This window comes from Tiliqua scincoides, chromosome 6, assembly GCF_035046505.1.
Source record: "Tiliqua scincoides isolate rTilSci1 chromosome 6, rTilSci1.hap2, whole genome shotgun sequence".
Taxonomy (NCBI): Eukaryota; Metazoa; Chordata; class Lepidosauria; order Squamata; family Scincidae; genus Tiliqua; species Tiliqua scincoides.
The window spans coordinates 566240-579502 of NC_089826.1; the positions used below are offsets into that span (position 1 = coordinate 566240).

The window sequence follows — 13263 nt, forward strand, 5'->3', positions numbered from 1 at the left end:
AGGCGCCTGACGGGGGACATGATTGAGACATCCAAAATTATGCAGGGGATGGACAGAGTAGATAGGGAGATGCTCTTTACACTCTCACATAACACCAGAACCAGGGAACATCCACTAAAATTGAGTGTTGGGAGAGTTAGAACAGACAAAAGAAAATATTTCTTTACTCAGTGTGTGGTTGGTCTGTGGAACTCTTTGCCACAGGATGTGGTGATGGCGACTGGCCTGGACGCCTTTAAAAGGGGATTGGACAAACTTCTGGAGGAAAAATCCATTACGGGGTACAAGCCATGATGTGTATGCGCAACCTCCTGATTGTAGAAATGGGTTATGTCAGAATGCCAGATGCAAGGGAGGGCACCAGGATGAGGTCTCTTGTTGTCTTGTGTGCTCCTTGGGGCATTTGGTGGGCCGCTGTGAGATACAGAAAGCTGGACTAGATGGGCCTATGGCCTGATCCAGTGGGGCTGTTCTTAGGTTCACTGGTGTACTGCCTGTTGCCCTGAACACAAAAGGTTGCTGTAGAGGGGTCATATTCCACCTTCAAGTGTTTGCTCTGTCACAAAGCTAACTGGGCCTGCTTGTTCTTGTACAGCTAGCATGGGATTACCTGCTGTAGGGCAGCCGGAGCTCATTAGAAGGTGGATTGAGGCATATTGGACTTGCCCATCTCCTTGTGCAGCTGAGAGGAGATAGGAAAGGGAAGGAGCTCTTGCAGCCAGCCTGCTCTTAGCTGTATACCTTGCCCTCAGGCTTAAAACAGCTCAGAACACCTGGAGCTGTGGAAGAGCTTGCGCCTTTATTTTTACAGCATACAGGTGAGCCTGGATTACAATAAATTAGAAAGCAAAGTAGTGAAGATGACAGCTATCAGTCCTGCGCAGCTTCTGTCCTAGCAGCAGAGCTGGGCCAGCCCTATTCGTTGAGGGCTGCAATCACAGCTCGAGTGAAGTCGTGGGAGGTGGAGTAACCGCCCATATCTGGTGTCCGCACCTGCAGAGAAAGAGCAGTTAGCATGCAGGCGCCCTCTGGTGCACAATGCTGGCAAACAAACCACCCAGCACTTCAAAGTGCCTAATGCTGTGCCAGATGAGGAAGGCTTGCGCTTAAAAGGTTCACGTCTAGGGTGACCATAATGGAAACTGATCTGTTAATTTCAGCACTGCAAAGACTTGCGGGAGCCCTGTGAGCTGCCCCACCCCCACTGGTGCTATCAGGCTCTGTTCACAGCCCCATGTCCCCAGGGACTCGTAGATGGTATTTGTACCCACTGCAGCCCCCTGTAAAAAGCTGGATGAAAGCAATTGGCAGATTAGGCAAGCTGTCTGCTGGAGCCTGGTTGGAATTGACTACAGGTTTCTGTGGCTGTAGGGCTACTGCCACCTTCTGCAACTTTGTGGACCTTGCCAGGAACAGGTGCCAGGAGTTGCTGCTCCTGCAGCAGAGACTTGTGGTGGGACAGCACTATGTCTCTGGTGTACGTAGTCTAGGGTTAGCTCTTGCTTTCTATATGTATATAAAACATGAAAAGGGCAAGATACAATCTTGCAGGTACAATCCCACAGCTAGGAATCCTATGGTAGAGTGATCCTGTGCTTGTAGCAGCTACTCAGCTTCAAATCCCCCTCCCAAGAAGTCCTAAAATGGCAACCAGCTACTGCCCCATCCAAGTCCTGATGCACAGATGCCATTTGCATGGGGTGGGAGGGAATGTGTGGGGGGGCTGAGTCTTCCAGCCAAACTGTCCAGTTCCAAACACTTTGCACTTTGAAGGGAAAGAGGAGTGCAAAGAACACTGCTGGTAATTCTGACATCACAAACTGAGGTAAGTCTAATTGTCTATGGAAACATACCTGACTGGAAAAGGCACAAAGGACCACCTCAGCCAAGTTCTGCCAGCTGGCTGCTGTTTTTTTTTCCTGCCAAGGCCTCTTTCATGCCAAAATGTGGCAGGCCCAAGGATCAGGCCCCTTTCGTGGCTCATTTCTCCATGACCAGAACACAAACAGGCCTTCACCAGTTCCACTGAGGACATCACTGACAGCAAAACATGCTGTGGGGCAGGGAGGGTGTCAGTCTAGCTGGAGCAGGTAGCCTGTCCCCATCATCCAGGGACCAAGTGAGGGTTCTGTAAACATCTGAGGGGCACAGCTAAAGCCCACCTGCTCTTCCCTTGCAGCAGTAAAGGCTCTCTGGAGGCTTATTTTAAAACACTGCACTCAGACCCATTTTTTGGCTGGACAGGACTCCTGGTGGAGAACCAGCTATCCTGTGCTGGAGTGGCTGATGAACACCCCCAGGCCTGCCCACCTTCCACCCAGCTTCTCTGATTCAGAGTAGCCCAGGCTCACTTGGTTGTACTGCCAGTGGCTATAAGCCCCAGATGACAGAAGTGCAGCCTGAGTTGCTGCAAGCCCTTCCAGACCACAGGCATCTCGGCTTCAGACTCAGGAGTGACAGAGGCTGCCGGTACTCCCTGCTGACAAGTGTAACACTTTAATGGGTTCAGTTGGGGCTGGGAGGGTGAAGCACTTCACGCTGGTCAGATACAAGAGATGTCGGGTAGCAGGATTGGTCCAGGAACTTCAGGCACATTTATTCACAATTTGTGGAAAGTACAATTACAAGCAATTCTTTACGCCCCTCAAGCAAACAGGCAGCAGTATCCTCTGTGACCTGCATGCCAGGCAGTCACACACACACACCCCTTTAGTCAGATTCCATGGGCCAGCACGTGAAAGGCCTCAAGGAGAAAAGGTTCCTCCCAGGCCTTTGGTTTAGCTACCAAGGCTTCTCTGGAGCAGTCAAGGTTTCTTCTTCCCTCCTATACAAGTGCATGTGGCACACAAGCAAAACATGCACACCTCACTGGCTGTATCTTCCAAAACAAGCACCCTCAGAGCACCAGCCACTGCAGGGGGAGGAGGGGCTTGCACAAGGGCAGGGGAGACCCTCTCTCCCAAAGGTCAACCAAATGTCTCCAGCATGCTGCTCTGGCACATGCAGCCCTTAAGTGGACAGAGCAGAAGCAAATGAGTGGAACTTAGACTCAGACCACCAATGGAACTCCCTGCTGTGCCTGTGGCCAGGAGTTTCCCAGAGGGGCTGTGAAGTGGCTGCAGTGCAAGGAAGAGGCAAGCAGGCAGGGTAAGGTGTGGGCTGGTGGCCTGTCCTCTCTCCCTTGGGCAGCATCAGCATGGAGGCCCGGTTGTGAGGCAGGAGTGTTGCAGCAGCAGCACTCCTTCTCAGGCCATGGGCATCTTGAATCGCGGCAGGGACACTGACTTGCTGCAGCTCTTCCCAAGCGCCTCTCATCAGCCCCCAAACCACCCCCACAAGGCCAGCAATGCCCAGTTCACACGGGCTGCCTCCGTGGCAGGTGCAGGCTCAAGTGCCCAGGGAAGGCGAGGGGCAGACCAGCCTCCCCAGCAGGATCTCCACTAGGACAGGCAGCCAAGGAGGGTCCATGGAACTGGCCTGTGGGGTGCCAGCTGGGGGCAGCACAGAACCCAGGAGGGCCTGCACCCTAGGCGCCATAGTGTGGGTGCAGGTGGTCAATCACAGACTTGACGAAGTCAGAGGTGGTGGAGTAACCGCCCATGTCCTGCGTCCGGACCTACAATCCAACAAGAGGGAGGGGGGAAGGGGAGAAACGTGGCTGTGAGCCAAAAGAACAAAATGGAACCAAACAGAGGAGGAAAGGGCAAGGAAGGGAAGGCAGTCGCAGCAAGACAGCTGTGCCCAGACACACAGAACTCAGTCAGCAAGCAGGCTCCAGGCCACACAGTAGCATGTCAACACCTGCAAATGCTAGATGTGGCTGAAGACACCAGAGAGAGAGAATGTGCATGAGACCCGTTTGCTCCCTGCGCTGCAAAAGGGGCCAGCAGTAGCGGCCAGCCCTGTGCGAGGCTCTTGGGTGGGGTCTGGAGAAACCAAGCCTGAGCAATCTTTCCAAGGCATGTTTCAGGACCTCAGCACTGCAGAACTGGAGGGGGAGATTTTAAGCTTCCCTCCTCACTGTGCCAGCACAGGCCAATCCTGAGCAAACTCAGCACTGACTCGTGCAAATCAAGGGAGTTCTTCCAGGTTGACAGGGCAGATTCCAACCCCGGCAAAGAGGCTGGTCAACATCTGGTCCTCACTCGCTCCCCTGCCTCCTGTGGCTGAAGGGCCACAGCTCAGTGGGCAGGCATGTGCCATGGTGCGGCCTCAGGCTGGCTGGAGGAGCACCCAGAACAAGCCTGCACTGGCCCTGCTGCCAGCTGGCCACAGGAACAGCTCAGAAGTCAGTCATGCGAGCCTGAAGCTCTTCTGCACCCTGCAAGCATTGAACACTGGCAGCAGGAAGTGGCGGGGAGGTGCTCACGGCAGGGTCTGCGAATGGAAGCAGAGGCTAGCCTAGGCTCAGAGGCCTCCAGGGAGTACTTACTTTGGCGACTTTGATCACCTTCCTGACAGCATCCGAGATCATGGTGGAGTGATATTCCAAGCTAGCAGGAGAGTAGGAGAGGCATGTTGGAGGGGGAATGCTTTTCTCCCAGACTCCCCCCATAGCCCACCACCTTTCAGGGTCCCAGCCCCCCTCCCACCGCTTCCGGCCCCCTGCCCAAGCTCTGACTCCTGGAGAGGAGAACCTACTTGAGATGGCGAAGCATGTTGGCTGAGGACAGCAGCATGGCAGTGGGATTGGCAATGTTTCTCCCCACGGCCTGGGCAAAGGGGTGACGGGCACCCTGCAAGAGAAGAGGGAAACAGGCTCACTCTGGAATGCCAGGATGCCAGGACATTCTGTCTGCCCTGAAAAGGAGGAGCAGCGATGGGGAGACAGCAACAGGACCTGCCAGCTCCTCACCATTTCAAACACAGCATACTCCGCGCTGTAGCTCTCCCCAGGAACCACACCAGCCCCACCAACCAGGCCAGCTGCCAGGTTGTCAATAATGTTGCCGTACAAGTTGGGCATCACCAGGACATCAAACTGGTAGGGGTTCTGCACCAGCTGCAAGAAACACACACATGCGTGAAACAGTCCCACTGTATTGTCATCTGCCAGAGCAAGTTGGGGGGCTCCGCTCTGGATCAGGTCCACACACAGGTGTCCACACACGAGCACTGCCCCTGGACTGTGTGCCCCTTGCCCACTTCTAATCCATATGGAGATGCCAATTCCGGAGCACCTGAGGGACTGCCATGTCCGGTTCAGTGGGCGACCTGGGGCACTGCCACCCCCAGCCTCTCACACCAAGTGACAGGAGACAAGTGCAGGGCTCTGATCACCTGCTGCTGCTCTGGCCTGGATATCAAAGAGGGAGCCCAGGAGCGGGGAGAAACGATGGGGGACACTTCTTGGCACCTGGCTGGGTTGAAACACACTTCACCAAGCACGAGCTGCACTTGGAGCACGACTGGTGGAGACACTGCACCCCACAGCACTCCTGCCACTCCAGATCAAAGAAGGAACACCAAAGAATGTGTCAAAAGCCACCTAGCGCTTGTTAGTCTAATGCCATGCAGGGCTATAAGAGAGCTTACCAGGCAAGTAGTAAAGAGACAGAGCTGCGGATGGCGACCTCTGTGGCTCAAGCCACAAGCTCACAGTAGACAAGCCACCACCCCCCCGGCTATGTCATGGGAAGAACTCATGTGCAGCTGGACCCTGCAGAGATGACTGAGCATACAGGAAGCCCGAAGCAAAACCCCAGTGCGTCTGTGCAGCCCTTTCTGAGTGTGCAAACTACTTCAACGTGCACCACCCTGATGTAGTCCTTGAGACAAGACAATCCTGCTGGCAAGGATATCTTCTTCCCACATTCTGGAGAGGGAAGACTAGGGCCAAGCGGGAGGGGCTTACTTAAGGCTACGCAGCAAGGCTGGGCAGAGGCGTTCCACACCTGCAGCTCTTCCCGCCTCTTTCTGCATACAGAGAAAAGGGCTCCAGGCGTGGGAGATGCACACAAAGCAGGGAAGGCAAGGAAGCAGTGGCCAGCCAGGGCTCTCGCCAAAGCAGAAGGCTTTCCAGCCCAAATGCAGGCATCCACTCTGAGGCTCAGAAGCCACTGGGGGGGGGGGGAGACTTTTGCATGCTTATGTACACAGGGGTTTGCTGTGGTCATCTAGACCACACTGAAGTCCAGCTCCTTTGCTGCAGCAAAACAGACTCCGCACTCCAGGCAGAAGAGCCAGCAAATGGGTCACATTTCAGGCAAAGCTCAAGAAGCAGGTGGGGATTAAGAGACACCAGGCTTAATATAAATCTGGCAGCAGGATGTGCACGCCCTGCCTCTTCCCCGCGGATTTGGGTTTCCTAATTTAGAGCCAACCTTTAGCCTCCCCTCCTGACAGCAGCAGTTACAGCGCAGCCTCAGGCTTCCCAATTCTCCGACACTCAAGTCAGGCCATGGCAGCTCTGGCCCAGGAACACCAGCCAGCCTCTCCTTGGCTATCTTCCTGGGAGCCCACCTGGCCCTGTAAGACAGCCAAGGAGAGGGGGGCTGTCAGGCAGGCACTCAGGCCAGCCAGTCAGTCAGAGAACGGGCCTAGGCACGGGTCAGGGCAGACGACAGCCACCTCGGCAACACCCCCTGCCTTCTCCAGGCTACAGCTGCCCAGGCCACAAGACTGCCAGGCTCCCAATCCCAGAACAGTCTTCAGATTTCTCCCACCCACCGGAAGCAGGCACGGGTGCCTGCCGCCTGCACTGGACTGCACTGCAGTCAGCCTACCTGCATGCAGCAGTTATCTATTATCATGGTGTCAAACTTGATCTTGGGGTACAGCTCCGCCACCTCCTTACAACAGCGCAGGAACAGCCCGTCACCCAGCTTCCTGGAGGAAAGAGATGCGAGCATACTCGTGGCTGGGGGAGAGATGGGGGGCTCCAGGAGGCCCCCAGGAGAGCCTGGAAGGAACACGGGCCCTGCCCAGACGCCTCACAAACCTCCGTCAGAAGGGAGAGAATTCCTGGGTTGGGACAGGGGAGCCCAGCTGTGCTGCTCAAAAGGCACAACAATGCAGCAGAAAGAGGGAAGCAAATTCCAGGCACTGGGTTCAGCGGGACTGGTGGGAGGAGCAAGCAGTCTTCTGGATGGGTGGGAGGGCATTCAGATGAACACGGTGCTCCTGTGACACGCAATGCCAGCACTCTCCGAGGCTCCCTGGCCCACCCCCTCCTCTTCCACACACTACCCCAGCGGCCCCAGCCCCTTCACCATGACAGCCGAGATCTTCTCTCCAGCTTATGCATGACCAAGGCAAGCCTGTCCAAATTCTACCAACGAAAAGGTCCTGTGATCCAGCTGATGAAGCTCATGAGCACAAAGCTGCCTGGCCTGAACCAGGGGCAAAAGCTGCTGCCTTGAGCACAGAATGCTCCCTACTCCCCACCACCTCTAGTTCTGCAACTCCCCTGTCCACCACTCGTTCTCCTTCCACAAACCCCAGAGGCTAGCACACCACCTGGGCCCTAAACGCCCAGCGCACCTTGCCTGACCTTTTCGGTTCCAGGCGGCCAAAGACAGGCAGGTTCTCAACGCAGCACAGGCAGACGCCCCGGAAAGAAACTCGGCTCTCCAAGCAGCCAAACGGCCTGGTGGAGGGTACATCCAGAACCAGGTACTGCAAGGCAGACTGAGGGAGCTGGTGGTGGACAGGCAGAAGACCGGGAGGCCCCATGGCCGGCCAGCTGAACAGGGACACTGGAAAAATCCTGCCCTCTGCCCCCCACCCCCTGCTCACATGATGTTGGCTTTGTGCACAGCTGTGACCTTGGAGCGGCCCTTCTTGGTGGCATAATCGAAGGCAAACTTGGCTATGCGCTGAGACTTGGCCCGTGTGATGATCTTCAGGCACTCGATGACCCCCTTTACGCTCTGAAAAACCAAAGGAGGCCCCCCTGTGAGTGCCCCCATGGGGTCCTTCCACTCCCCACACCAGCACACAAGGGCTGTGAGACTTCAAGAGTCAAGCAGGGCCCATCTGCCCAAAAGCCAAGAGGGAGGCGGTTCCCCAGCAGTTCAGCAGCCCTACCTCTGGCCAAGGGTGTGGCTGCTTAAGGGGGCTCTTGAAATGCATGTGGACCACCCACCTGCAGCCCACCAGCCCAAACAGCAGCCTGATGTTTCCCAGGATCTCCTTTGACAAACGGTCACAAAAGCCCCTGGGTCAGCGAGTAACAGCCCCCCACCCGGGGTTCAGCGCCCACCTCATGCTCCAGAGAGCTGTACTCGCCCTCGGTCTGCTCCCGGATGATCACCAGGTCCAGGTTGTTGTGCCGGGTCTTGTAGCCAGGCAGGCTGCTCACGTGGACCACGTTCGCAAAGAGGTCCAGCTTGCGCCTGCAAGAGGAAGCCAAGCTCAGGCTGGGGCTTTTCCAGACCCCGCCACTAATGCCAGCTGGGCACGCAAGGAGAAGGGATCGGGCAGGGCAGGGGGGGGTGCCTGGCCAACCGGCACTCCCAGTCCTCAGCTGGACCGCTCCTCCAGACAGCAAAGGCTGATTTGCTTCAAGTACAGAGATGCCCACGGGTGTGTTTCTTTCATGTCCCCCGTGACATCTAGCACTGATCCACACAAAGGGCACACACGTACACGCCATTCAGTGCAGGGACCCCAATTCCCAGGACCACGTCTACTGCCAGCCAGAGACGCTGCAGTCCTAGCCAGGTGCATTCAAGAGACTGATTTTGGTGCTCCTGCCCTAGTCCTTTCAGGCCAGCTTGCAAACCCAGCCGAGTCGGGGAGGGCTCCATGTGCACAGTTCCTAAGCAGTGCCCTGGCTCCAACTGCTGGGTGTCACTAGTCACAGTGACTAATTCAGGCAATCTGCTCTTGGTGTCCATCCAGCTGAGTTCAGGCATGTTCCACTGACCTGCTGGCTGCATTTTTTTTAACCACCTTTTCCTCTTTGGGTCTAATGTCCTCCCTCTTGCATTTTCGATAAACTAGTTCTATTTTGACTCTTGCCTGTCTAGTCCACGCTTGTGGGTAATTCAGAGGGTTGTCCTGTCTGCTCAATCTCAGATGCTACTATGGTTTCAATCTTAAATAAGAACCCCTGGAGTTCAATGCTCTCCTGGAAGGGATTTTTGTCTACAGCCCCTCTCTGCCTGGTCTCTGTAGGCTGGAAGGGTGGCAGCAAACAGAACTACCAGCTCCTCCATTCAGCTGCTGACTCAGTCAAAGGGGGCAGCGGAGGGCAGAAAGGGGTGCTTGCAGGCTGATGCCTGGGCGCTCCTCCCTTTATTCAGCCCACCACCCTCCTCAACAAGCGCCCACCTCTTCGCTCCAGCTGGCCTTTGCTGCAAATGCCACCTTCTATACGACTCCAGGAAGGCACCCAAAGGGTGAAGAAACATACCTGAGCCTCATGTCGTAGGAGGCCAGCTCCCCTTTGTATTCCATGGGGGTGTGGATCTTTCCTGCAAGGACAAGCCCCCCAAGCCGCAGTACGTGAGGAAGAGAGCAGGACAGCCAAGTAGCTACTTGCCTATCCAAAGTCTTGGGCAAGGTTGCCCAGCAGTCACCAGCTGCGGGCCCCAGGAGGCCCTTCCCACAACCCCATACCTATGAGGGCCACTTTGCTCTTCCTCATGGACTGCAGCACCTCCTCCAGCTTCTCCTCGGATGCCATGTTCTGCACCTCGCTCAGGTGGTGCTCGTCAAACGCCACGGGGACGTCGGCGGCCTGAGGGGAGCCGGGACAGGGGCTGAGTTCCGCGAAGCTGGGGCCACCTGCTCCACTGCCTGAGCCAGACGAAGGCTTCCCAGAGCCGGTGCTGGGCCGGGCCAAGGCTGGCTGCCTGCCCTGGCAGGGAAGGTCAGGGAACAGGCGCAGGGTGCGCAGCCAGTGCCAGGCCGGGAGACTCGGGCAGGAGCCGCCCGGACAGGGCAGGGCAGGGCAGGGCAGGGCGGCGCCCCCCACCCCGGCCCGGGGCCGAGGAGCCCCGCTCACCTTGAAGACCTCCCGGACGGAGTGCATCAGCTCGGGGCCGACGCCGTCGCCGGGCAGCAGCGTCACCGGGAAGACGCCCTCCGCCGCCTGCAGGGAGAGGGGAGGCTGTGGGGCGCCGCGGGAGGACGAGGCCGCCGCGCCCCGGCAGGGGGGGGAGCCGCCCGCCCGGCTCACCTGGGCCCGCCCCTGCAGCAGCGCCGCCGAGCCGCCCAGGCCCCTCCACGGCCCGCAGGCCGCGGCGCGCAGGAGCCGCTGCGGGCAGGCGGAGAGCGCGCCCAGGGCCCGGCCGGCCGCCCGCGCTCCGCACAGCGCCGCCATCTCGCGTCCACTGCGCCCGCGCGCCCGGCAGCCTCGTCGCCGGGGGGCGGCCGGGGGCGGGGCGTGGAGCCGGCCCCGCCCCTGCGCAGCACTGCGCGGCGGTGCCCACGCCGCGCCCCGAGCAGCCGACTGCCCGGGCGGCGGGACGCGCGTGGGCAGCGCTGGGCTCCTCAGGGCCGCCGCCCGCCGGCGCTGCCGGTTTCCCCCGCGCCCCTCTGCGGAAGGCGCCGAAGGAAGCGAGGTCGGGACCGGTTCTGCCGCCTCCCCCGCTCGGGCCAGGCGCTCGCTTCGGGAGGGCTGCTCGCCTCCCGCACTCCGCTCACGGTGCCCCCGGGCGGGCCGAGCGCGAGCGGAGGGGCAGAGGCAGCCGGGCAGGACGGGGCGGGGGCGACTGTTTCTCCAGGCGGCGAGCTCGTCGGGTCTCTGCAGCGGAGGGAGAGGAAGGGATGTCTGCAGAAGCATCCAACGCCCGAAACGCCCCCAAATGCCAGGAAGAGAAAATAAGGTGGGGTCTTTGGAAAGATGCAGCATTCGCTGTCGAGCAACATGGCAACAATGTGCAGCGAACGAATGCATCTCTGCATGCCACGGAAAATGTATGGCCTGCGTAGAAATAGCATGCAGCAGATCCTTTCATTACACACCAGTGCAAGACACAGGCCTGCAATCCTGCAAACATATCACTGGGATGCAGGTAGCATTCGCTTGCATTGAAGGTGCCTATTTAACACCTATCTAGCACCTATATAATAATAATAATACAATAATAAAAATAACTAGGTATTTATATACCGCCTTTCTGGTCATCGGATTACTCCTCTGAATTTATTCAAAGCGGTTTACACAGGCAGGTGTTTCTAAATCCCTCAAAGGGATTTTTACAATCATGGAGATTCTCTCTTTCAAGAACCAACAACATTTCAGATGGATCTTCCGGTTTGGGCTCACTTCTGGCCTCCAGTTCTCCCAGGCAGGCTGGCAAGACGTTCCATCTCTCACATGGAGGGCAGCCAAGACGCTTCCTGCTCACACCAAGAGCAGGTGGAATCACTCAGCTCGGCTTGTCAACTGCTTCAAGGTCTCGCCATTCTCAGCCGTTCAGGGAGCTGATGGTGTCCTCGAACTGCCAACCTTCTGATGTTATCTTTGGGCTAAAGGAGGCTCTACCCTCTAGACCAGACCTCCTTCCCTATATAGTGCCTATTTAGCTCCTATGTAGACCTATCTAACACCTACCTAACACCTACCTAACACCTATATAGCACCTATGTAATACCAACCTAGCACCTATCTAGCACCTACCTATCACCTATATAGCACCTATCTAGCATCTAACACCTATCTAGCACCTACCTAACACCTATCTAACACCTATCTAGCACCTACTTAACACCATATAGCACCTATTTAGCACCTATCTAGCACCTAACACCTATATAGCACCTATATAGCACCTAACACCTATCTAACACCTATATAGACCTATCTAGCACCTACCTAGCGCCTACCTAACACCTATCTAGCGCCTATCTAGAACCTATGAAACACCTAGCTAGCACCTATCTAGCGCCTATCTAGCACCTATCTAACACCTATATAGCGCCTATCTAGTGCCTATCTAGCACTGTAGAGCGCCTATCTAGCCCCTATATAGACCTATCTAGCACCAACACCTACCTAACACCTATCTAGCACCTATGTAGCAACTAACACCTACCACCTATCTAACACCTATCTAGCACCTACTTAACACCATATAGCACCTATTTAGCACCTATCTAGCACCTATCTAACACCTATATAGCACCTATATAGCACCTAACGCCTATCTAACACCTATATAGCACCTATATAGACCTATCTAGCGCCTACCTAACACCTATCTAGCGCCTATCTAGAACCTATGAAACACCTACCTAGCACCTATCTAGCACCTATCTAGCGCCTATCTAGCACCTATCTAGCACCTATCTAAGACCTATATAGCACCTATCTAGTGCCTATCTAGCACTATAGAGCACCTATCCAGCCCCTATATAGACCTATCTAGCACCAACACCTACCTAATACCTATCTAGCACCTATGTAGCACCTAACACCTACCACCTATCTAACACCTATCTAGCACCTACTTAACACCATATAGCACCTATTTAGCACCTATCTAGCACCTATCTAACACCTATATAGCACCTAACGCCTATCTAACACCTATATAGCACCTATATAGACCTATCTAGCACCTACCTAGCGCCTACCTAACACCTATCTAGCGCCTATCTAGAACCTATGAAACACCTACCTAGCACCTAACACCTATCTAGCACCTATATAGCGCCTATCTAGCACCTATCTAAGACCTATATAGCACCTATCTAGTGCCTATCTAGCACTATATAGCTATATAGACCTATCTAGCACCTATATAGCACCTAGCACCTATCTAGTGCCTATCTAGCACATAACACCTATATAGTACCTACCTATCATCTATATAAAGCCTAGCACCTATATAGCGCCTATCTAGCACCTATATAGCGCCTATCGCCTATATAGCACCTATATAGCACCTATGCAGCCCTATCTAGCACTTACTTAACACCTATATAGCACCTATCTAGAACCTATGTAGCACCTAACACCTATCTAGCACCTACCTATCACCTATATAGCACCTATCTATCACCAATATAGCACCTATCGCCTAACACCTATCTAGCACCTAGGTGCACCTATGTAGCAGCTATCTAACAGCTATATAGCACCTATCTAGCAGCTATCTATCTAGCACTTATCTAACACCTATATAGCGACTATCTAACACTATCTAGTGCCTATCTAACACATATCTAGCACCTATCTAACACCTATATTGCGCCTATCTAGCACCTATCTAATGCCTAAATAGCACCTATATAATGCCTATCAAGCACCTATGCAACACCTAACTAGCACCTATGTAGCGCCTATCTAGCACCTACATGCCTATCTAG

The 13263-nt window shown here is 55.4% G+C and overlaps 1 protein-coding gene across 2 annotated transcripts; it reads right to left on the reverse strand.

The window, feature by feature from the left end:
* Nucleotides 1-908: 908 nt before the first annotated feature.
* On the reverse strand, nt 909-10203 carry IDH3B (isocitrate dehydrogenase (NAD(+)) 3 non-catalytic subunit beta). Of its 2 annotated transcripts, XM_066631842.1 has the most exons (12): nt 10127-10203; nt 9953-10039; nt 9565-9685; nt 9359-9419; nt 8204-8336; nt 7738-7871; nt 6726-6828; nt 4856-5002; nt 4642-4736; nt 4433-4493; nt 3478-3616; nt 909-993 (listed from the first exon to the last, which is right to left on the reverse strand). In XM_066631842.1, exons 2-11 carry the CDS (start codon nt 9977-9979, stop codon nt 3527-3529), a joined length of 972 nt encoding a protein of 323 aa, XP_066487939.1. In that variant the 5' UTR covers nt 9980-10039; nt 10127-10203; the 3' UTR covers nt 909-993; nt 3478-3526. The 2 variants fall into 2 exon arrangements, with proteins under 2 accessions (XP_066487939.1, XP_066487938.1); XM_066631841.1 differs by lacking the exon at nt 909-993 and having other exon boundaries at nt 2572-3616.
* Nucleotides 10204-13263: the final 3060 nt, after the last annotated feature.